We start from the raw sequence: 25,490 nt of genomic DNA, 5'->3' as shown, positions 1-25,490 counted from the left end.
ATATAAAGCATATGTACACTCTCATGCATTCATACATACACACGAAGAGCAAACTGGTTCCCCTAAAAAATGGATAAAAAAACCACAATTGTGGGTATATAAAAAAATATTTCAAGACAAATGGACGTTTCAGAGGATAGCGCTAGACATTTCGCATACAATAATGGATCCCTGGATAATTGCAAAATACTCCTGGCCTATACAAGTTATGGCTCCTTTAATTGTGAGCACTGGCCGTTCCACAAAGGTAGCCTATGAGTTCTCACCTATTCCTCAAGTCCTCCGCTCTGCGTCCCCCAAAAAAAGGATCCTCAAAAGCGGTGTCCCAGCAGCCTCCAAGGAGTCCTCCTCGGCACGGAAAGCCGCTCCTAATCCCTCGGCAAGCTGTGTCACTACAGCGGTGAGTTGCTGCTAGAAAGAGTTGTACCGAGTCAGCTTAAACATGCGACTTCCGGTCTTCCGGTACACCAACCTTGAGGGGGAGACGTCACTTCCCAGTGCGTCTCACCAGATAGCTGTGGTTACATCCTTGCGTTCCAGTCCTCCAAGCTTGCTCCAAAGTTATTACATGTAACTTTACAATGTTGCAATATGAGCGGAGGGGACGTGGAGGTAAACCAGTCTGTAATGCAATGGGGCGCCCCTTTCACTACAGCTTCAAAGCTACTTGATTGACATGTTTCAGCGGCTCGGCCGCCTTCCTCAGAATCTAAAGGTTTGGTGCAAACGTCGCCATCTTTTATATGGAGGTGTTCAATACAATACCACTCCTTCTTTCAGAACATTAAAGTGACAGTTCCTTTCATTACAATACAATACCACTCCTTCTTTCAGAACATTAAAGTGACAGTTCCTTTCATTACTTTATAGTCCACAATTCTCATAATACTTCGAGCGTTTTGCTGTTAGACACTTATTATATCTGTAATAGCTTGCTAACTCTATAAAATTCATATATGCTAATATATGTGGGGGGAACCAGCAGCTCAATGAGGAACCAGATTGCTCACAGTCAGAGCCAACATACCAACATTAAAATAAAGTTGAGTTATAGTAAAATCAAATTAGATGACATTAAAAATGAAGTGTATATATATGAAAGAGGCTCCTAATCATAAGAACCCCATCCATACATATATATGTGCATAAGAGGAAGAGAAAAAATATATATTACATCCTAAAGCCAAACAGTTCCATTTCATCATTCAACCCTTTTGGCATCAAGGTATCTAAATTGAAGATCCACTTACTCTCCTGCCTTGACATTTTGGCTATATAGTCACCCCCCCTTATATCTCTATGTACCACCTCCAGACCAAAATATACCACATCCCATGTACAGCACTTATGAGTGTCCCTAAAATGTTTGGACAGTGGGTGCCCTTCCCAACCCTTCCCAATATTATTAAGGTGTTCACCTATCCTGCTGGCCATTGACCTCTTAGTACGGCCAATATACTTCTTCCCACATGGGCATATCAGACAGTAAATCACTCCCTTAGTGTCGCACGTAATCAGTTCTTTAATTTTATAGTTCTCATCCCCCTCTTTTACTTGCGTGATCTTTTTGTAGGCCTTAGTTCTGTTACAGTTACTACACCTACCACATCTCACAAAACCACCCCCACCCATCATCCTTGGGTTATTTACATAATCCCCAGCTGCCATAGCCAACTTGAGGCCTATATTCTCCGACCTTCTATATGTAATGGAGGGGTTTATAGGCAAAATCTCATTCAGAAATTTATCTTGTCTAAGAATGGCCCAATGTTTGGAGATAATATTCCGTACTGCTCCACTACGTGATCCATATCTCAAATTAAGTCTAAGTGAAAAGTCTTGCTGATGCCCCCTATATTTCTTAATAAGTAAATCCTTTCTGTCTATAGTGTCCACTTCTTTTCTCGCCTCTTTAATAATGTCTTCTGTATATCCCTTCTCACCAAATCTCCTTGAGAGTGTTTCTACCTCCTTCTGATATTCCCCATCCTCCGTACAATTCCTTTTCAATCGAATAAATTGACCCTTAGGAATAGTGTTTAACCATGGGGGGAAGTGGCAGCTGGTGGTTAGGATATAACTGTTTACGTCTGTAGGTTTAGTATATGTGCGGGTTTTGAGATTACCATTCTCCACATATATGGCAATATCTAAGAAATGTATCTCTTTATCACTAATCTCAGACGTAAATTTTAAATTCACATTATTACAATTCAAATCACCCACAAATTTCCTAAGGGAATCTTCAGAACCCCTCCAGACAAGCAGGACGTCGTCAATAAATCTTTTCCAGAGGACCAGGTCCGCGCCAGGCCCCCCACGCCCGTATACATGGGTGTCTTCCCAATAGGCCATGAAGAGGTTAGCATAACCCGGCGCGAACCTGGTCCCCATCGCCGTCCCACTCGTCTGGAGGTAGAAATCATCACCATATCTGAAGTGGTTATGTGTCAATATGAACTGTATCCCACTCAAAATAAAAAGTCTCTGCTCCTCCCTAACATTGGGGTCCAAATCTAAAAAATGGCCGACCGCCCTCAAACCATCATTATGTTGGATTGTGGTATATAGCGACGCTACGTCAAGGGTGGCTAGAAACCAACCTTCCTCCCAGGGTGTCCTATCCAAAATATTCAGGACATGCCTAGTATCCTCCAGGAAGGCCGGAGTAGATCTCACATATCCCTGGAGAAAGGTGTCCACATACCTAGAAAGATTGGACGTTAACGACCCAACCCCAGAGATAATCGGTCTGCCCGGAGGATCAATCAGACTCTTGTGTAACTTTGGGACATGATAGAATATAGCAGTTCTGGGATGGGACACATTCACAAACTCATATTCCTTCTTATTCAGGATTCCTACCTGGTGGGCATCCTTTAATAGCTGTTCTAGCTCTTTGCCAAAACTTATCCCAGGATCACCCTTCAAACGTTTGTATGTACTGGTGTCACTCAATAAACGAAGAGCTTCTTTATTGTAATCATCCTCTCTCTGAACTACTATCCCTCCCCCCTTATCTGCCGGACGTATGGTAATATTCTTATTCTGTTGGAGGTCATTCATAGTCTTGAATTCTGCCCGAGATAGATTATTCAGAGACGTAGGAAGCGATTTAATCCTCCTAAGATCTCTTATGACATTGTGTTCGAATACATGCATCTCCTTACTGGTCTCATATGTGGGGTTAAACTTAGAGGGATTCTTTAGGTTTGTATGTTGGAAGACGGAGACAGTCTGTTTAGGGACTAGCGGATTTTTTTGGAAATATTTCTTTAAACATAATTTCCTCATGTATTTTTTTAAATCAATATAAGTTTCAAATTTGTTCAGTTTGGAGGTGGGGGCGAATTTTAGACCCTTCGCTAATACTTTTTTCTCAGTCTCATTCAATTCTACCCCACTTAAATTATAAATACCTCTTTCTTTATCTGTTTTGACGATACTGTCTACATTCTTGGTCTTGCGGCTACCCCTCCTCCCCCCTCTAGTCCCCCTCTTCCTCTTCCCACCCCTCCTCCCAGCCTGTGACCTTGGGTTAAAAAATATTGGTTGATGGTACCACCATTTCCTACATCCGGATTTAACTTAGATCTATTTCCTTTTAGGGTCCTCTGATTCTCTGAACCCCTTGGTACAGGGTTCTTTTTTGGGTCCTTTTTATCAAAAATAATATTCGGGGTTTTCTTATATCTCTTAGGGGCCTGCTTGAATATTGATCTAGGATCACCCTGAGGGTCTCCTACAGTGTCTTGTAGGGTGGAGAATCTATTGTGGGTTGGGATATCAGGGTACCCACCATTCATTACTTTACCTCTGGTGGACATCTTGTGTGTATTTATATTTTTCTTTAAATTTTTCTTGAATACTTTCCTTCTCACAACTTTATCTAGCTTATTATTCTCAAAGTCCTTGTTATTCATGTTTATAAGTCTACTCCATTCTTGTTTGGCTTGCTGAGCATGATCCACCCAGGGTGTGCCCAGAGAGTCTGGGGTACTAGGAACGCTACCGGCACCTGTAAACTCCTCTTGTACCTCCTCCTCAACTATCGGGTTGTTTACCACTTCCCCCCCGCCTTCTGCACCTCGAAGATCCCCCCCGTCTGTAATCATTTCTTCTAAGTTGGTATTCATTGTGTCATCCCCTTCCCCTATCTCCCCTATATCACATATTCCAGTTGCATCCACAGTTTCAAATGAGTGGCTATGTATGCTCCATTCACACTCCACTTCATCCGTAACCTTAGGGGCACCCTGTGGAACCAGTGTATGTATAGGGATAGAATCTCTTATAAACTTTCTTTTCTTTTTCGCTATAATCTCTTTCTCAAGGTTCCCTAATCTGTTGAGAATATTTCTTTCCAGATCTTGGTATTCAGGAACCTCGCTAAATGGTTCCATATCTTCTTTCATATTTCTAATTTCATTATTTAAATCAAAACACTGGCTCCTCCTGGTGTCCCTAATGAATGAAACAACTTGCATTGAAAATCCATGGAACATCTTGTCCCATTCCTCTTGTACTGTGGGTGTTGAGAGGTCTGCCGCCAATTGTTTGTAAACTGTCAATCCCACAGGTGACACTTCCCATAACAAATACTGGTCTAAGGTGGCCACCTCCCATTGGTTTTTGGTTTCCTTAATCAAGAGTTTTTCTAAATGTCTAAAATCATAGACCACATCCTCCCAATACACACCCTCTCTCTCATTATATTCATGTCGATTAAAAAAAGCATCAATTCTGCTGGTTTGTTGATCTCTAAATTTCCAGATGTTACAATTATAGTCGGTTGCTGCCATCTCCAAGAAAGGGGATTGAATAAACCACTATTAAAACAGCAAACTGGAGGGCGCAGCCCAGAAAAAACTGTGAGGGGAATAGCTCTCACTATTAAACCCTCACAGTAAATACTTCCTCCTGCCGCGACCACCCAAGGTGGGGTTCTCCCCTTACCCCACCAAAAGAGGCAAAATTATATTGTAATAAGGGGTGCGCTGGATATAAATTATTGAATCAATGCTGTTTCTAGGTAAAACAATTTATTTCAATTATAGAGCCATAAAATATAAAGCATATGTACACTCTCATGCATTCATACATACACACGAAGAGCAAACTGGTTCCCCTAAAAAATGGATAAAAAAACCACAATTGTGGGTATATAAAAAAATATTTCAAGACAAATGGACGTTTCAGAGGATAGCGCTAGACATTTCGCATACAATTATGGATCCCTGGATAATTGCAAAACCACAGCTATCTGGTGAGACGCACTGGGAAGTGACGTCTCCCCCTCAAGGTTGGTGTACCGGAAGACCGGAAGTCGCATGTTTAAGCTGACTCGGTACAACTCTTTCTAGCAGCAACTCACCGCTGTAGTGACACAGCTTGCCGAGGGATTAGGAGCGGCTTTCCGTGCCGAGGAGGACTCCTTGGAGGCTGCTGGGACACCGCTTTTGAGGATCCTTTTTTTGGGGGACGCAGAGCGGAGGACTTGAGGAATAGGTGAGAACTCATAGGCTACCTTTGTGGAACGGCCAGTGCTCACAATTAAAGGAGCCATAACTTGTATAGGCCAGGAGTATTTTGCAATTATCCAGGGATCCATAATTGTATGCGAAATGTCTAGCGCTATCCTCTGAAACGTCCATTTGTCTTGAAATATTTTTTTATATACCCACAATTGTGGTTTTTTTATCCATTTTTTAGGGGAACCAGTTTGCTCTTCGTGTGTATGTATGAATGCATGAGAGTGTACATATGCTTTATATTTTATGGCTCTATAATTGAAATAAATTGTTTTACCTAGAAACAGCATTGATTCAATAATTTATATCCAGCGCACCCCTTATTACAATATAATTTAGCCTGGTTCGATTTGTTGCATTGCCAACAAGAAGGAGGCTTGTAATTCCCCCCTAAACACACACATACACATTCCTGCTCCTCACTGATTGGCTGAGAGCAGTTTAGCGCTGCTGAAATATGTACTATGCTGTGCTGTCATGTGTTTACAAAGCAAGCTAGCTATGACAATGCATATTCTAGGAGGGGAAAGAAATGAAGGGAGGAAATGATGTTAGGATTAGCTTCAGTCAGAGGGAACCAAAATGGCAAATGTCTGGAACAGAATTCTCTTTATTCACTGTATAAAATTCACTGAAATCAAAATGTGGACAATACAATACATCTATTATTTAAGCAGAACAAGTAGTTATCTACTTATATATGTGGTTTTTTTGAAGGAGTATAAAATAGCTGAACTGCTGTTGGGCTTTTTGTTGTTGTACAGTATATGTTATAAGAGTTTTAGCGCTTAACAGTCAAAAGATAGTCTTAATCAGTGGGGCGCTCTATGATGGTATCCCAAGCCACATACAAAACACACAGAGTGGCAGCGCTATGCTCAATCCAATGGTATGAGCTACAATTAGCCCTTGTTTGGGCGCTGGGGTTTGGAAGTTAGTTCTAGGCAGTTGGGGGGTTAGGCATTAGGTGCAGAAGTTAGGCACTTAGAGGGGGGTGGTTAGGGCTAGGCATGGAGGGAGTTGTTACGCACTCACAAATGAGGTTTCAAGTGAGAATGGGAACTCATGCAGCACTGCCGCAATACATACTCCCAAACACAGTCTATAAATGTAACAATGGAGTGAGGAGGATTACTCAGTCAGTTGGTGCTAAGCCCTAAAGATAGCCTGATGGCCGTTTCACGCTGTGACATGTTCTTCTTCAGAGGCTGTGGCAGACATTAGAGCACAGCACCCACTGACTGGGCAATCCTCCTCACTTCATTGGTACATTTACTGTCATCATCCAGTGGTGTATATCTGTATCTAGACAAAACTGAATTTTTGACGGAATGCTTCAATAAATGTCAAGTGTGTTTGCAAGCAGCAGTGCCAGGTGCAATCTGTTTTCTCTTCCTTTTGCTGCAATACAATTTTTCTTTGGCATGCAGAGCATGCCATCTTTGTTTGTAATGTGAAATACCCCCAATTCACAATAAGTGCACATCGCTGTCATTGTCGTGCCGGCTTCACTGTTTCTGTAAACATTTTTAGCAAACCTTCCTACTTGATAAAACCCCAGGTTTCTGCGTCCACGCGTGTGTGTTTACCTCTGCACTGCACAGGGACATGTGGCATGCGTGTGAGAGGTCGGGTGCAAGATGCTACAACAGATGTGCGATTTGCAGGAGCGTGTGCAGGTGCATGGTTTGTGTGAGCATGTGCGCATGAGGTTGCACTCAATGCAGTTTCTAGGCTAAAATGCACCCAGGGCCCCCCCCACCCCCTTCCACCTGTATAGGCTAGCGCTGCTATACACACTTACTCACCTCCCTGGTTCCGATCGCCGCTCCCGCCCTGCTGGTCTCCTCTCTGCATAGCCGCTGATACACACGCTGCTTCCTGTTTAACAGGAAGCAGTGTGTATATCAGCGGCTATGCAGTGGAGGAGCCCGGCGGCTAGTGAGCGGCAATTGGAACCAGGAAGGTGAGTAACTGTGTATAGCAGCGCTTCCCTGCGTGCTAACTCTGCTGCAGTCCGAGGGGGGAGCATGGAGGGCGGCCCGGGGAGAGGGAGGGAGAGGTCGGGCTGCCCTCCCCGCGGCTTTGGCTCCCCCCTCCATCTTAGCGCCCCCCCTCCCTCTGCGCTCAGGGCAGCGGCATGGGCCGCACGGCCCTAGAAACGGCCATGGCTTGCACTGTTCAGCGCCCGTTATCTAACAGGCTAAAATGATTAGTAAATGAATGAAACAAGTGACAGGATCTCAACAAAGACAATGTCTTGAATCTGCTAAGCATGCTCCAGTCTCAGCCCGCTGACAGTGGAAAGGAAGTGACATAATTTCCCTGCTCAAGTATGACAGGTCTGCCTCTGAAGAAACAGGAAGTCATTAGATCTCTAAAATATTGTGTATTTTTAATAATTTAGTCTTAACCTCCTTAGTGGAAATCTGCAGCTCAGAGCAGTAACCCCGAGCCTGACCTTTGGAAGCCGACGGGAGGTATGGATGAACAGTGCAGTGTGGAGACATTTCAACTCACCTCCCCAGGATCCAGACGCTAGCAGCCATTCTTATTCGTGTCGTCGGAGGCTCTCGATCCCTCTGGTGAGATCGCCATCTGTCTTCATGATGACAGACGGTGATCTCACTATAAGGGTAGAGCACCACCCAGTGGACGGAGGGAGAATTGCAGCACTGGATCCAGGGGAGGTAAGTAATCACGGATGCTCATCACAGAATAATCACGAGTAACCACGGTGGTTACTCGTGATTCAAATTAACTTTAATTGCTGCACATGATCGGCTAGATGCGGTGGGGTTAACAAGGTGTTTCAACAAGGTGCAAGTGTCCTAATGGATGCATTGCAAGCCTCGCTATGGCGCACTTCATCCTTTAAGCCGGAAGAAGGAAGTGCTCCATAGCGAGGCTTGCAATGCATCCATTAGGAAGCTTGCACCTCGTTGAAACACTGGGCGGAGAGCGGCATTATGGGTAATTAAAATATGGGTAAAAGGCAGCGCATCCCTGACCTAATACTACAGTTAAATGGTTAATCGCTGTGGCGTACACCGCCCCTCCTGGACTAAAATGCACGCCTGCATCCAAACAATGCAATACTGGTTTATGGAGAAAGTTTAGCTTTAATTTATAGTTTGCATGCAAAATACAATTTACTGGACATCTGCACCAACGTTGAGGTAATTCTCCGGAGCAGATGTCCTACACTATCAGACCTAAGTTAAAAACATATGTCCTAACCCTGGCAGCAGCTAAGCAGAAATGTGTAACTTACATTCAATATGGACAGCAGAGAATAAAGCCAGCACTCACCACATGGGCTGCATCTGAATGACTTATCACCTCATGTGCACCACTTAACAGCTCAAATACACACTCAGCAATCAAGCAGATGCAAAACATATGCATAACTAAATACTTACCATGCAAACGGGAAAGCACAATGGGAGCTGCTAACCTGGTAGTTACAAAACTATGGAAACAAAATATGGGTAAAAGGCTGCGCATCCCTGACCTAATACTACAGTTGAATGGTTAATCGCTGTGGCATACACTGCCCCTCCTGGACTAAAATGCACGCCTGCATCCAAACAATGCAACTAACGTTGTAACTAAAGCATTCAAACAATGTAAGTTACACATTTCTGCTTAGCTGCTGCCAGGGTTAGGACATATGTTTTTAACTTAGGTCAGATAGTGTAGGACATCTGCTCCGGAGAATTACCTCAACGTTGGTGCAGATGTCCAGTAAATTGTATTTTGCATGCAAACTATAAATTGCAGCTAAACTTTCTCCAAAAAACAGTATTGCATTGTTTGGATGCAGGCGTGCATTTTAGTCCAGGAGGGGCGGTGTATGCCACAACGATTTAACCATTCAACTGTAGTATTAGGTCAGGGATGCGCTGCCTTTTACCCATATTTTGTTTCCATAGTTTTGTAACTACCAGGTTAGCAGCTCCCATTGTGCTTCCCGTTTGCATGGTAAGTATTTAGTTATGCATATGTTTTGCATCTGCTTGATTGCTGAGTGTGTATTTAAGCTGTTAAGTGGTGCACATGAGGTTATAAGTCATTCATTATGGGTAATTAACCCCGCCGCATCTAGCCGATCAGGTGCAGCAATTATAGTTAATTTGAATCACGTGTAACCACCGTGGTTACACGTGATTATTCCATGATGAGCATCCCTGTAAGTAATGTGCAGATCTATGTAGCAATATTCTTATTTTATGCTTTTAGGGTCTAAAAGCTTGTGAAAAAATTGCACCGCTTTTAGACCCTAAAATCTGGAAGCAATCATACCGCTAGGGAAGTTAATAAACTCCATGCCAGCAGATTGCCAAATGTTACTGATGTTCTTATAGATTCATTTATGAGTATAGCTTCCTTTTTTTCTTTTGTTACTTCTAATTTTTGTAATAAAAACAGACCACACATTACTTTGGTTTCAGAAGCAGAAAGTCGTTCCTCAGGACAGATCAGCCAGAGTCGGGATTCTCTGCGGGATCCCCGACAATCGTCCAGACAAAGCATGAAAACCTCGAGCTCCAAGAAAGCGTGAGTAACTTTCCTAATGATTTTGTGTACAGTATGTGTCTCCGCCATTTGCAGCACTGAAGCCTGCTTCACTGTACCTACCGCATTGGGTTCAGGAGAATCATGAAAATTTCCGAGGCAGCCTCATTCCACATTTGAAGTTAAAGTGCACCTGTCTTGAGATAAATATAAAAGAGACACCTCCTGTATATTTACATCAGTGGACAGAAATCTGCAAAGCCTTGCACACACGTATGGGAACTGTCATCTGAAAGGGATCGGGATTTGATCCCGTAGGCAACAGTTCGGCAGCTAAGGCTGTACAGTTGTATCGCTAGCCTGTAGGCTTTAGATGTGTTCTGTTGCTATGCAGGGAGAAGGAGGGCCAAAGGTGCACTGCGCACAAAGGAGCAGGTGGGGTGAGTAGGAGAACAATGCCCTCAGGCCTACACTCAGGAAAACCATGTATAAACTAAGCTTTAACGTCTTGTCGGTCTGCACTGTCATCCAATTTTTTTACATTCAAATGTTTGATAGAGGCTTTTATTGCTGTACTTCAGCATGCAATCTGCAGAAAGAACAGGCAGATAAGGAATGCTATAATGACCAGTAGCAATGAGCATACAAAAGCTTTCATCAGCACGGGGATAGGACACTGTACTTCAAAGAGTTTAGAGAGCCACACTTTATTTCATTCACACATTCCCCTGGATAAATAAGGGCAGAGGGGAAAATGGCAGCTCCTACAGCTATTAGAAACCAGGACAAACTGCAGAAAAAAAAGCTGCTTGGATCCCTTTAAGTGGGTGTCATAATTAGTGATACTTTATTACAGAATTAATAAGGATGTACTTGAAAGGACAACATTTTTCTGGTTTATAAGGTAAAAACATTCCCTACATGCAAAGTGGTGAGACACAGTCATGAATATAAACAGTTGTGTGCATATCACACCATGTGGATGTGAAAATTACCGGTCAGAGTGATAGATTGCAGGAAAAGTTTGCTCGGGGATCTGCCACTCTGCATGAGACCTAAAAGTAAAATGTTGGGGTTTGGTTGTTTGTTTGTTTTGTTTTGTTTTTTTTATAGATTCACTTACTTACATGCCATAGTATGCAGTAGAATGTGAAATATTTACATATAATTCTTATTTAAATATCATTTAAATATATTCTTGATTAGCAAAGAAAAAAAACTGATTTTTAGTAGTGAAAATAAATTATATACCACTATATATACATTCCTCTTCAAACAAACTTTGCTGCAAATTGTGAGGAAAACCTACTGACCAAGAATGTTATTAGCTGAGCAGTTACTGGCAACCATAAGTGGGTGTGTACCTCAGAAACAGAGAAGCTGATTGGTTAGTCATTTTCAGGCATAACATGGTGAACAGATTACTTGTATGCAGGTCTTTCTTTATGTTGGCAGACGCATCCTTATAACACTGTGCAAAGATAACACTGTGCAAAGATAATAAACAGTAAAGGTGGCCAGACACAATTAAATTTTTGAACTTTTTTTGGACCAGAAAAATCTGATAGATTTTTCAGCTTGATTGAATAATCAGAAAATTTAATCAATATACCATATGCTGCTCATGATCAGTTTTTTAAAATATCAAATAAAACTTTTTTTTTTTTCCGCTATCTGATTTTTCCAACATATCCTATCACATTCTTATAAATATAAAACTCTTCTTTGTGTATGCCCACCTTAAAGCATAACATTAATTAACTTTTTGGGATCAGTCAGGTTTATTTAAGTGCTCTGCTCATCTCTAACAGGGAAACCATTAAAGCTGTTTCATAACTAATGAACTCTGATGTCCATTTTCAGGAGTAGTGCAACTTACCAGGCAGAAGATAAAAGCCTGTCGGAAATCCTGGCCTCCTCAGACAGTGAAGAGGTAGGTGCACTCCAACCTGAATAATCGCAAATACCTTGTTTTAAGAAGGAAAAGGGGAGGAAATGGCAGCGCTTTCAAACATAGAGAGAGAGAGAGATTTTTAAAAAATTTCCGACGGAATCCGGAATTCTACGGAACTTCTAACAAATACGGCGGAATTTTCATAACTGAATTTGCTGGACAGTTGGAACTAGTTGGTGGTCTAGGGGGTAAGTCAGATACCTACTACACACTGAGACCTGGGTTCAAATCCCAGCCATGGTATGTAAGGTGGCTTTTGAAAAACTGCAATTCCCTACAAGAGGAGGGAGGAGAGAGAGAGAGGGAGAGGGAGAGAGGGATTTTTTTCTCAATTCCGGAAAATTAAAACATTTCCGTGGAATTCCATTTGATAGGTATAGCAATTCCGTTCCGACCACCGGAATCGGAATTGACCTAATTTCGGCCAGAATCGCGGAATTAAGAATTCCGCGGAATCCAGCGAGCATCCCTAGTGCAGTCCAAACATGGACAACTTACACAACTTGCATTCAAAACAGATCCAGCAAAGGAGGACATTGGCTTCATGGACAGCCTCTGCACAGATTGTTCAGTACTAGACTCTTCCACGACGATGACATGCTCTCTTGGGAGAGACCTAACACTAACTGACAATTAAACATAGTTAAAACCTGGGGCTGCTAGCCCATAAATGGTCTACACAATTTCTGTTTTGCACAGTGTTTCTAGTAAGAGGGCTTTTTGGTCTCTTTCAGCCCCTTACACACTCCTAAGGGCTCGTTTCCATTATGCAATGCAGAGCCATGCGCTCAGCAGAGCTCTGCATTGCACGTGACTCCCCGGGGGTGGCGCTTGCGATCCCATTCATTATACTTATTGGGATCGCGGGTGCAATTGCCTCAAAATGCAGGAAACCATGCGTTGCGATTCAGTGGTGCCATGTATGGAAACAGCAGACAGCGCAGTCTATGCAATGTCTGATGTCCCCACCATCGCGTTTCCATAAGCACGGATGGAAACACACATATGGAAATGAGCCCTAAGAGTTCTGGTTCACCTTGAGCTTGCTGGGCAATCTGTAACTTTTTTTTGTACAATATTAATTTATAAATTACTTTCTGCACCCCGAATTACATTCTCAAATTTAACACAGGTGGCGACATCTTTAGTCTTGTCAGGTGACCTCTGCGGAATGTTTGTTTACCGAGAGTTCCTAAGTTTGTTTACCGAGAGTTCCTAAGCTAGCAAAAAAATAGCAGGTCTTTAAGAATGGACTAGATGGAGAATTTACGCATATCTAAACAGCCAAGGCTAAGCATCACTGGGAGAGTGGGGTTACATACCATTATGCAGCAATATATAGATATAGGATGTGTTAGATGCTGAAACCAGGAATATTATAAAAGTGGCTATCCTGAATAATTGACTGCATTCTACTATATTGCACTACAGTTCCTCTTTAAGTAAACACCACCCCGCCATATGCATTCATGAGTACACATTAGTGAAATATTTTCAAATACAACAAGAAACCATCCAGCTGAATCTGCTTTATGTTCCTTTGGATAAACTAGACCTGGATGCAGGGCCGGATTATCCTGCTAAGCATTCCAAGCAGCTGATTGGGGCCCCCATCAGCATGTAATCCGTCCCTGGTGTCCTTGCCACTGGCTTTTCTCTCTCCCTGTGTTCCGCCTCTGTGCAGTGGTGTAGCAATACGGGGTGCAGAGGTAGCGACCGCATCGGGGCCCTTGGGCCAGGGGGGCCCCAAAGGGTCCACCCTCTAACACAGTATTAGCTCTCTATTGGTCCTGTGCTGGTAATAATCACTTTTGCAGATGCTTTGAATAGTAGTGATCATTAACACTGTTCCCCATCCCCTTCTTGCACCTGACACTGTGGTTGTCGTTTGCAGGATATGGTGCGGCGTATCAATTGTTATGTATAGAGTGCTTCGGGGGTCCCATGTAAAACTTGCACTGGAGCCCATAGCTCCTTAGCTACGCCACTGCCTTTATGGTTCCCTTTCTGCAATACTCACATGGCCCCGTTCCAACGCCGAAGCTTGCTCTCCTGCTTAGCATACCATCACCATGGTTACACACCAGCCTGGGCCTCTCATAACGTCAGAGGCGCTAGACCAGGGGTGCCCATTGAGTAGATTGCAATCTACCGGTAGATCGTGAAGGTCTTCATGGTAGATCCTGACCGCACTACATTTTCTATTCGGTATATACACCTGTGGTCCTAATATTGTACATAGGTAGATCATTTTGACTTGCTAATTTTTAGAGTAGCTCACAAGCCGAAAAAGTGTGGGCACATCTGCACTAGACAGAAGTAACTGCGGTGATCGGAGCTAAATGGCCTGCAGGAGAGCTGCAAGGTTTGGCACTGGAACGGGGGCCATGTGAGTTATGGCAGAAGGGAGGCAGAGCATAGGGAGAGAGAAGAGGTGGCACGGGGGAATAGAGGGGACACGGGGGGCTACAGAGGGGACACAGGGGAACACGAGGTGGCACAGGGGTAAAAGAGGTGACAAGAGGTGGCATAGGGGGAACAGAGGGGCACAAGAGGATGCACAGAGGGGACATGGGGACAAGAGGTGACTTGAGGGAGGGGAGTCCAGATCTGCTATTTACTTAGGGCCCCATTTGGCCTTAATCTGGCTCTGGGTGTCTTCTAAAGTTATAAACAAGCTGTTATATAAATCACCAATGACACAGAGTTTCAGGTTTTGTTTGTATGACCCTAACTTGTGACCTCTACCCAGGAGCCGGAACTGTACTTCACGGACCCCCAGCAGCTCCTGGACATCTTCTCTGAGCTGGAGGAACAGAACCTCTCCCTTATTCAGAACTCCCAAGAAACAGAGGAGGCCTTGGAGGACATCAAACATACCATCACTTTGACCGAAGAGAAAATGTAAGAGGAACGCTCAAGAAGGACATCAGTTTTTTTCTTTAGAATACTTACAGAAAATCTTAATCATATCATTTACTACACTTATTTTTATAATAGGGAGACTGAGACACAACAGCTGAAAGACCAAATTGCACATTTGAAGACTTCTATTGCTGAAGAGGAGGAGAGAGCAGCCGACCTGGAGCTTAAATCTCGTGTGTTTGCCTTTGGACAGTACAAATCTGAGGACCAGGTGAGACATCTGGATTTATTCAATACAATAGGAGCTTGTTGAGCCATCGTTGCCAATCACATTGCTGTTACTTATGTCAGATTATTAGAAGGACCTCACAGGATATATGCGTTCACTTTTCATATTTATTCCACATAGAAACTCAGGCTGACGCCATCCTAGCAGTCCATAACACATTCAGGGCAGTCCCGCAAATTACAGAAAGAGGTTGCAAGGCATACATTCAAAAAGGGTGTCGGGTGAAGCCACTAGGAGAATATTGGCAGTACTATTCTACTGTCGCTTTACCTAACCGACCTCTTACACTACCCCTCCCTTTACCCTACGCATAACACATCCACAGTGTGATAAGCACAAGACCAATTGGTATTCATGACCGTGTCTGACCACTTTGCATCACGGGAATGGTTTTACCTTCAAAACCAGAAAATGTTGACCTTCCATGTACAACCTTATTAATTCTGTCATAATTTATCACTACTGATGACACCCACTTATAGAGTACCTGAGGAGAGAGGGGTATGGAGGCTTACATATTTATTTCATTTTGAACAATGCAAGTTTCCTGGCTTTCCTGCTGATCCTCTGCCTCTAATACTTTTAGCCATAGACCCCGAACAAGCATGCAGATCAGATGTGTCTAACTTAAGTCTGACTGGACTTGGGCGAGGGGGGAATATTTACATTTGCAGCGGTGGCACAGGAGAGAACGAGGGGGAGGATGTGTAAATATTTACATTGTGCCGCCAATCTGAATGCATTTTGTGGGTAAATCTGCAGCTATTCTGAATGCATTTTGTAGGGGATCTGCAGGCAATCTGACGGCATTTTGTGGGTAAATCTGCAGCCAATCTGACGGCATTTTGTGGGTAAATCTGCTGCCAATCTGAATTCATTTTGTTGGTAAATCTGCAGGCATTGTGTGGGTAAATCTGCAGCCAATCTGATGGCATTTTGTGGCTAAATCTGCAGCCAATCTGATGGCATTTTGTGGCTAAATCTGCAGCCAATCTGATGGCATTTTGTTGGTAATTCTGCAGCCAACCTGATGGCATTTTGTAGGTAAATCTGCTGTCAATCTGAATGCATTTTGTGGGGGAATCTACAGCCAATCCGAATGCATTTTGTGGGAAAACTGCTGCTAGATTTTTTTTTTCTCTCCCTGGGGGGGGGGGTTATTGGAGGAAAACGGCCCTCTATGCCCACAAAGTTGGACAGCACTGCTTTAAGTGATTATATATTTCTTCTTTTCAGGCTACTTTTTATATTCTTTCGGCTGGTGTATTTTCATATGCCCCAATATCCAGCGTATAAGACTACCCCCAACTTTTCCAGTTAAAATATAAATTTTGGGATATACTCGCTGTATAGGACTACCTCTCTTAACTCTATATGTACTGGTGCTATACTGTATAAACAGGTACAGATACTGGTGCTGTACTGTATGTGGTACCCAGTATACAACAACCAACCAATCACGGCAAGCGATGTACCTCATCAGTGATTGGCTGGTTGCTGTATACAAAGCCTGCCTGGGTTGGTCAGCTATGCCTGTCTCCAAGACTATCAGAGCGGTAGTGCAAACACGCCTCTTTCACCCATCTGGCCCGCCCTCGTAAACTATTACCTCCTTCTCTGCCTCACAGATCTCACACATGCGCGACTGCGCCGCTTCACTGCAGTCCTCAGGAGTGAGATCTGAGAGGCAGAAGGAGGTACGGAAATGGGATACAAAGGCAGGCCGAACAGGTGAAAGAGGAGTGTTTTTCTGGGCACAACGCCACTCTTTTTTTTCATACCCCGGGCATCCAGGACGCCTGCAGCTTGCTCCGCCCTTCACTTACACATTCCTAGCGAGGTGCCCCCTGACCTCATCATCGGGACTGTGTTAAAGCGGACCCAAACCGAACATTTTTTTAATACAAAATATTTAGTTGCACCACTCTGACACATACAAAGATAAATAAACACTCCTTCAAGCCTATGAGCATTTCAGTGCATGCTTTTCACCCTTCTCTTTTCATAACTAGGGTTATACAGGTGGCAGCCATTAGCAATTTCTCCTTTGCCGGACACCTTCTACTTCACCAGTTTGCCGGATTCTGTCCCAGCAATGTGAAAGGAAGGGGAGGGGTTCCTCCAATAAATGTAAAATATTTTATATTTGGCATCATGCAGCTGAAAAAAGGCTGCTATTTATTATTATAATTTAGAAAATAGATTTTATTTCTGAAATCTTGTATTTTTAATTTGGGTCCACTTTAAGTCACTTTTTTCCATTAATCCTGGTAAATGGATTTTCTTCTACCATACTTGTACAGCACTGCCCTTGCTGCTGTCATATGGTCACCGCATATGGCGGGGATGTGGTTGCAGATGTTTTTGAGCTCCCCCGCCACATGCGGCAACTGCAGATTCTCCAGTCCGGCTCGGAAGTTTCAGCACCCGCCCTACCTAAGATGACACCCGGCTTATAAGACGACCCCTGACATTTGAGAAGATTTTCCTGGGTTAAAAAGTAGTTTTATGTGCCAGAAAATACAATTATTTTTATATTTTATGCATTTTAAAGGTAAAATGAAGATTTTTGTTTTTTTCAATACTGGTATATGCTATTCTCAGTTTTTGCCCATTATACTTTATGAAAAAACCAGTGTTGCTGTATAAGCCACAAACGGTATTCAGCCATTTATCGTGTTTACCACAATACTTACATTGTGTTGCTGGCACAATGTACATTTGACAGTTTGAGAAAAATAAAAAAAAAATTTCACCTTGTGTACTTTTTTTCCTCTTTGCAGTGCATTAGTGATGTTTTTTTTATCATGCTTTCCATTAAAGAAAGACTGAAGCTAGTTAAATAGCATTTGATTAGTGTAAAGCACCTTACATAGTGCTAAACCGCCGCCATCCCGCAGCAAAACGAGGGGTTTAAACCCCCCAAATCCCCTCTTCTAGGTCTGGGGAGCATTTCCTGTTTGAGGCAGAGCTAATGGCTGTAGCTCTGCCTCTCAGCGCGTCAATCCCTGCTGATCGCCGCCTCTCCCCGACCCTCTCAATTTGCCTTCAGAGGGGTGGGGAGAGGTGGAGATCCGCGTGGCGATTGACGCGCATGGAGGCAGACCTGCAGCTCATAGCTCTGCCTCCATAAGCAGCAAAATCCACGACCAAAAAAGTTGTGGATTTTGCAGGGGGGATTTGGGGGTAAAAACCCGTTTTGCCACGGGATAGCGGTGGTTTAGTACTATGTAAGGTGCTTTACACCAATCAAATGCTATTTCACTCGCTTCAGAGTCTCTTTAAATTACACCTGAACTGAGAGATATATGGAGGCTGACATTTATTTCCTTTTAAACAATACCAGTTGCCTGGCTGTCCTGCTGATCACCTGCCTCTTAATCCTTTTAACCATAGACTCCAAACACTTGTAGTATTTTACATAAGAGGACGCAGGTGCTGCAGTTTGACCTTTGAGCCTTTATTCTGAACTCTTCTTGCAGGATAACATGTTGACTTCTCTGAGCTCCAAAGTGGAAGAAGTCTACAGGGCTTGTATTGGGGAAAACCGCGCCAATCTCAACGCTCTCCAGATGTTAATGGTGATTGAGCACCAGTTGGAGGAACTGCTGGACAACATCGAAGTCATGCCCAAGGAGAAAATTGAGATCGCCGAAAAGGCCAAAGAGAAGGAACGACGGCTAAGGTCTGGGCAACTGAAAAACCCACTGTAGATTAGGAAAAAGTAAACCACATACATGCTTTAACCATTTGAGGACCACAGTGGTAAACCCCCCTAGTGACCAGGCCATTTTTTGCTAAAATGGCCACTGCAGCTTTAAGGCCTCGCTACAGGGCCGCACAACTCAGCACACGGGATTCCCTCCACCAACAGAGCTTTCTGCTGGTGGGGTCTGATCGCTCCCCCAGTGTTTATTTTTTTTATAATTTTTTTTTGCATTTTTCGATCGCCGCCCCCCCCCCCCCCCTTCAGACTCTGTGCGCTGCCGGGTTAATCAGTGCCAGGCAGCGCTGCCTGGTTAATCAGTGCCAGGCAGCGCTGAGAGGTGGATCGGGACTCCCTTTGACGTCATCCCGCCCATCGCCATGGTGACGGGGGAAGCCCTCCAGGAAATCCCGTTCTTTGAACGGGATTTCCTGATCAAAGATCGCCGGAGGCGATCGAAGCGGGTGGGGGGATGCCGCTGCACAGCGGCTATCATGTAGCGATATAGCAAGCCCTGGGCTCGCTACAGGATTTTAAAAAAAGAAAAAAAATTAAAAAAAAAACACTGCTGCGCTGCCCCCTGTTGGTTTTTAATAGACCGCCAGGAGGGTTAAGAATTGACACCGTCATTCAGCCTAACAGACTCATCTCATGATGGCTAGTTCTAAATGGGGAGCTTATTTTATAATACAATATCCAGGGATTAGACATTTCTCCATTATAGCCCCTATAAAACTTCATAAAATGTGATTCAAATCCTTGTCATGTTTCCTCAGACTGAGAGAGGAGAAGATTAAACAGCAGAAGCTGCACCAGGAAGAGAGGCTGCGGCGAGCGCTGGAGAGGGCACAAGCCGACCCCAAGAAAACGGTGAGGCTTCCTACAAGGAGGAGATTCCGTCAAGTGTTATCAGGACTCACACCAACTGTATACATATCACTGTGCAATTTGTACAGTACTCTGCTGGCTGAGGGAGATTATACCTAGAGCTAGTCAGGGACAGGCTAATAATTCCACCTTGTATCTAAAGGAAATGCAAGTTGTATGCTTGGAATTGGGCCAGACATATGCAGCACGAAGTACATCTGATTGGCACAATTCAAGCTAAATACAATTTCCATGCAAGATAATTAGTGGCAGCTCATCGAGTGTGTGAAATCTGAGGTTTAGCAATAAGGGAAGCTTTTTTTTAGCCTATTAGCAACTTCAATGAAGTTATCTCGTTTGAGATAAGTGCACTGCTTTTGACCTCAGTCGGCAGAACTGGTTGTGCTGTAAATACTTGGAATGCTTGGATTTCTCTCTACTAGCAGAAAATATGGAAACTCAAAGCAGAAGTCCTCTGATATTGTCTCACACTGCTCCCCTATTTCAAAGTAGCCATAAATACACATTACAGCAGTACTAATTAGAAGCAATGAAATGTAACAAATAAGAAATAAAGTGCTAAAATTGGCCTGAGCACTTGCAACCCTCTAAATAAATTGGCTGTTAAAGGGTTAAAGCCCAGTTCCAACTCCTCCCTTTTAACTATAGCTTCTGACTCCTCTAGCTAACATATGAACTCCCAGACCACATTCACCACCAAGGTCTTTAAGTTTGGAGTTCCACTCCCCTGTATCTAGCCAGAGCAAAAACACTTCCCAGATTCTTGAGCTCCAATTAGTACTGTCCCAGACTCCTGCTTAAAGGGAACCTAAACTGAGAGGGATATGGATGTTTCCTTTTAAACAATACCAGTTGCCTGGTAGTCCTGCTGATCTCTTTGGCTGCAATAGTGGCTGAATCACACACCTGGAACAAGCATGCAGTTAATCCAGTCTGACTTCAGTCAGAGCACCTGATCTGCATGCTTGTTCAGGGGCTGTGGCTGAAAGTATTAGAGACACAGAATCAGCAGGAGAGTCAGGCAACTGGTATTATTTTAAAAGGAAAAATACACGTCCTTCTCAGTTTAGGTTCCCTTTAACCTCACACCACGTCAATAAGCGTCTTGGCTTGAGACCAGTAACAGCAGGCTGTCGCCGCATAGCCCTATAATTGTATTGTTTTTTCAATAAAAGAGCTATTACTGCAGTGCCAGCCTCCATCCAATACTTACCTACTACGTGGACCGAGTGGTGCGGAGGTCCGTTGAGGCTTTGGCATGCTTTCCTTTGGAAGTGAGTGCCACTTTTACCATTTAGAACCTTCTATAAGTAGCCCCATTTCTAGCGGTGTGTAGACAGAGGGAACGCCTGGGGTGCTGTGAGGGAGTACCAACTTCCTGTGAGTGGCAATGTACACACAGAGAGCAGCCCTAACACCCTGATGCCGCAGGAGATCTATTCAATGGATGGGGAACTACGGAGGGGGGCGCGAGGAGAGGGAGGAGTATTGTATTGCAACAAGGATTTTGTTGTAAGCTCTGTATTGCAACAGCCTGTGGGAGGGGGGGGGGGGGGCACCTATAGCTGGCTAGCTTACCTATACTGAGTTCACCTATGGCTGCTTGGCTAACTATACTGGGTGCACCTATGCTAGGGCACCTATGGCTGGCAAACCTATACTAGGCAGCAGGGCTGGATTTCTGGGAAGGCCACAGAGGCCATGGCCTAGGGTGATAAAATCAGATAAGATCAGAAGGGCGGCAGGACTTGCAGAGAGAAGAGGGTATATGTCAAAGCAAATCATCTCTTCTGGTCCCGCAGCACAGCCAGCCAGCGCCCTGCTCTGCACTAATAGCTGAATTCCAGAGTTCCCCAATTCCTGCAAGTCTCTCTCTCACACTTCTTGATGTGTTATAACAATCAGAATCAATCATAACTGCCACCTGATGATCCATTCCTGGTGATGGACATACAAGTGAATGTGAGAAATAAAAGGGATTTACATTACAAAGCAGATAGAACTAAGTTCCGCTGAGTTTAAATGCAGGAATTCACAAACATCAGTGAGCTCTGCTAGTTTCTTAACTTGTGACTGTTTCTCTTGTTTTTTTTCTTCCTAGCCAGCAGTGATCTCAGTTAACTCTTTCCCGACTCATTTTCTGTCCTTCAGCTCCTACCATCTATGAGAACTGCAGGAATAAAAATGTTGTTTTCTTTCCTTTCATTGCTACACTGTCACTGTCACCTGAGCTGTTACTACCTCTATGCTAGTGTGTATGGTTTGGCATCCTTATACTTTCCTGTAGCAGTAGAGCATTGTTCCATCTTAGCCATCAGCGAAAGCAGAAAATTTTGAATCAGGAGGATACCATTTATTGGCTTAAAAGAAAAAGAGTAATCTTTCTGCTAATAAGCCTTCTTCATACTTTGTTGCTGTATACTGCCAATATGTTATTATTATGTACATTCAGCATTCAAAAGAGATACATAGATTTTTCAGCAAATATAAATAAATGTCATTCAGATGCTTTAAAGTGGAGCTGAACTCTTGCACAGGACAGAAGGAAAACAGAGAAATGTACCCTGTATGTATTTAGAGAGCCTGTCTAATTCCCCCTCATCTGTCTCTAATCACAGGTTGTAATTTGATCTCTACACTGTGTCACCTGACTGCCACAACATCTAAGCTCATTTGAAAGCACAGGATGTTAACGATAGGTCTGCTTCCATGAAAGCAGGAAGTAGACACACTGCAGATTTATTGCAGGATTTATATCAGCTGTAACAAAGAAATGTTTTTCTTTAAAGGTTATGTTGTTGCATATATTTTAGAGCAGAGAGGAAGTTTTGAGTTCAGGTCCACTAATTACAACAGAACGTCCAAAGTGAGTCCTGACAGGATGTTTGCTACTTACCTGTTCTCGGTTTTGGATGGGCTTCTCTCCATTGCACTGCCCTGCCACCTGTTTGTGGCTCCAACTGCAGCAAGTCGCACAGAGGGCAAAGAAGCAGCGCATGCTCTGGCCACTCGCGCTCCCTGTAATGCTGAATACACACCATACGTTTCCACGTCGAATACGTCCGTCGATACACGTCGATTCGATTATTTCCGAGCATTTCCGAACGCATTTCAATGATTTTTAGGTCAATTGCCATGTAAAGTATGGCAACTCGACCTAACAATCCATCAAAACGTGAATCGGACATGTCGGAAATAATCTAATCGATGCGCATCGACGGACGCAACGAACGTGGAAACGCATGGTGTGTGTGTATCCAGCATAACATCTCGCTCCTGCCCAGATGTGCACAGCAACCGAGGCTGGTAGTGTTATGCATTCTTGACAAGTACCAGTCATACATCAGTGTCATTTCTCAAGTATGCATGCCCAGAACACTATCGGCTGCTGTGCACATTCGGGCAGGAGAGCAAATTACAGGAATCATTTGTTGAATGGGGGGCAGAGCAGCACAACTAAAATGAGCCCATTCAAACCAGTGATCGCTAGTCCGTGTTGGACAGAATGTTTTTTGGTGGTGGTAATGGTGGTGGGGCGCTTGGTGACAGCAGGCCTAGGGCACTGGAAAGTACAAATCCGCCCTGCTCGGCGGCAAAATATTGCCTTGTAAGCAACTTGTTCAAGCCCGTGTTGGAGAGGGGCAAGTTGATCACCCTTGCCCTGGGAGCATTTAGCCTAGAAACTGCCCTGCTCATAGTCTGAGTGGAGACAACCCCACCCTTACCAGGATGTCACCATGACAAAACAGGCCACTTTGATAATAGCCTACTTCCATAAGCCAACAAGGTCAGGATGTAAGCTCCAGCATGAGGTCATCACTTTGAACTTTCAGGTGTCCTGGTGGGTTTTGGGATTGGAGGGAGGTTGACTACCATTAACTCTGGGAGGGGAGGAGCAGAATAAATATTTAAATGTAGAGAAAGGCTTTAAGAGGGGACATATTTTGAATGTACATTATTTAATATGGTATATAATATTAATATGTACTTTACCTTAAAAAATCCCCACACATAGTTTAAGAGCCAAAGTTTTCTTACAAATCTGAATAAATGAGAAAAGTGGTTAAACTGGGTGCAGAGGTATCAATACATTTCTACTAAACCACCTTTAACCATGGTTAATTCTCATTCGCAGACTGGCAGAAAATTGATGACACGCTCAGATCCTCCAGCACTGAAGCTAAAAACTGACAAGGACCAAGACCAGATGGACAAAGAGAAGGAGGAAACCCTGTTGTTCTTTACTTAGCATCCCATGACAGCTGTGCTGTGTTCTTCATGCTTACCCCAAAAACTGACCTCAATCATTACATAAATTATTGGATTAAACTATCTGCTTTTAAAACAACAAATGTCAGTAGTGTGTGTGTGTAACAAAGAGGGAAATGGAAGATAGGTAAAGGGGTATTCCATAACACACTGCGTCCTGGAATCTAGAGAAGACAGTATGGACTATCCTGGGTCGACTCAGTTAATTTTCTCCTGAGTTTTCCGCTCATGAGAATAATAATTTTATAATCTTAATTACAAAATATTTTTCAACATCCAGAAAGTAATACAAGTACTAATAAGAAAAGCAAAAGTAATAGGGTCTGATTTACACACCTGAAACAAGCATGTGGCTAATCCAGTCAGAAACATATGATCTGCGTACTTGTCCAGGGTCTATGGCTAAATGTGTTAGAGTCAGCCAGGCAATTTGCATTAAAAGGAAATAAATAGGTCAGCCTCCATATTCCATCTCAAGTATGGTGACCCCCATAAAACATACTGAAAGTGATACAGCTCTGGCTAGCAAGGACAGTGAGGACTGGCAGAGCAATTGTTTCTGGAGGTGTAGAACATGGCAGAGCAGATTGTGATGAAAAGTTTACTTAGCGATTCTTATTGTCCCCCGTGAGGTAAGTTGCAATCTAATAAAAGGTACACCATGATTTAATGCAAAATAAGGCAGCAAATACCATAGTAATGTATACTGGCAGCCAGGCAGGTGGATTTGGAGGATGAAAGGGAGTGTAGGTTGAATAGGCTCATATGAAATCATTTCATAAAGGACCTCCAATCAAGTGGTCACTTTTTTTGAGCACCTGACTGATGTCACGCCCTCTGTAGTCTGACAACTGCCATGTTTGGATGGCTGGTCACATAGCATTGAGGATACCCTGTGGCCAGGTTTCCACTGACATGCCATGTCTGATTCTAAAACGGACGTGGCTCAGGTGCTAATGTGAATTTGTATATAGTCGTGCCATGCATAGCAGTGTTCTCCCCAGAAATTTTTTCCAGCCGGGTGGCATAGAAAAGTAGTCGAGTGGGGTGAGATGAGAGAATGCAAGGCCAGTGCTTCTGTGAGCAACTCTGCTTACAGCATAGGAGGAGGTGAGCCGATGACAGCCAGGTGCTTACCAAAACTAGCCGGGTGGAGTACCCGGCTAAAAGAGCCTGGGGAGAACACTGCATAGCTATGGGGATTTCGATTCCTTCTGCGAAAACGTGCAGCAGGCAGCATTTTTTCCCCCAGCATGTGATTCGGGCGTACCATATTAATTTAAATAGGCTGCGTTTCTGCATCCAAAATTGTGATACAGCTGCAGTGGAAACAGCCCTATATGTATATCACCACAGTGTGTTGGCATTTCAGTGGTGGCACTGGATGAAGTCCCAGGATACAAGCCAACAGAGATGACCAAAATCACCTCTCTACAACATGGGGTCTTTGAAGACTGGAACGGATTACAA

The 25,490-nt window shown here is 43.7% G+C and overlaps 1 protein-coding gene across 4 annotated transcripts in view; it reads left to right on the top strand.

The window, feature by feature from the left end:
• CFAP100 (cilia and flagella associated protein 100) overlaps positions 1-24,103 on the top strand; it is a 42,385-nt gene extending 18,282 nt beyond the window's left edge. For all 4 annotated transcript variants that reach the window (XM_068251575.1, XM_068251574.1, XM_068251572.1 and 1 more), the window contains exons 11-17: positions 9,986-10,091; positions 11,913-11,982; positions 14,756-14,907; positions 15,004-15,139; positions 18,640-18,842; positions 19,640-19,733; positions 23,887-24,103. In XM_068251575.1, the coding sequence (XP_068107676.1) occupies positions 9,986-10,091; positions 11,913-11,982; positions 14,756-14,907; positions 15,004-15,139; positions 18,640-18,842; positions 19,640-19,733; positions 23,887-24,000 (875 nt within the window). In that variant the 3' untranslated portion in view covers positions 24,001-24,103. The remainder of the gene's footprint in view (positions 1-9,985; positions 10,092-11,912; positions 11,983-14,755; positions 14,908-15,003; positions 15,140-18,639; positions 18,843-19,639; positions 19,734-23,886) is intronic.
• Positions 24,104-25,490: the final 1,387 nt, after the last annotated feature.

The sequence above is a fragment of the Hyperolius riggenbachi genome, chromosome 9 (genome assembly GCF_040937935.1).
Source record: "Hyperolius riggenbachi isolate aHypRig1 chromosome 9, aHypRig1.pri, whole genome shotgun sequence".
Classification (NCBI taxonomy): Eukaryota; Metazoa; Chordata; class Amphibia; order Anura; family Hyperoliidae; genus Hyperolius; species Hyperolius riggenbachi.
This window is presented reverse-complemented; position numbering and strand designations above follow the sequence as displayed.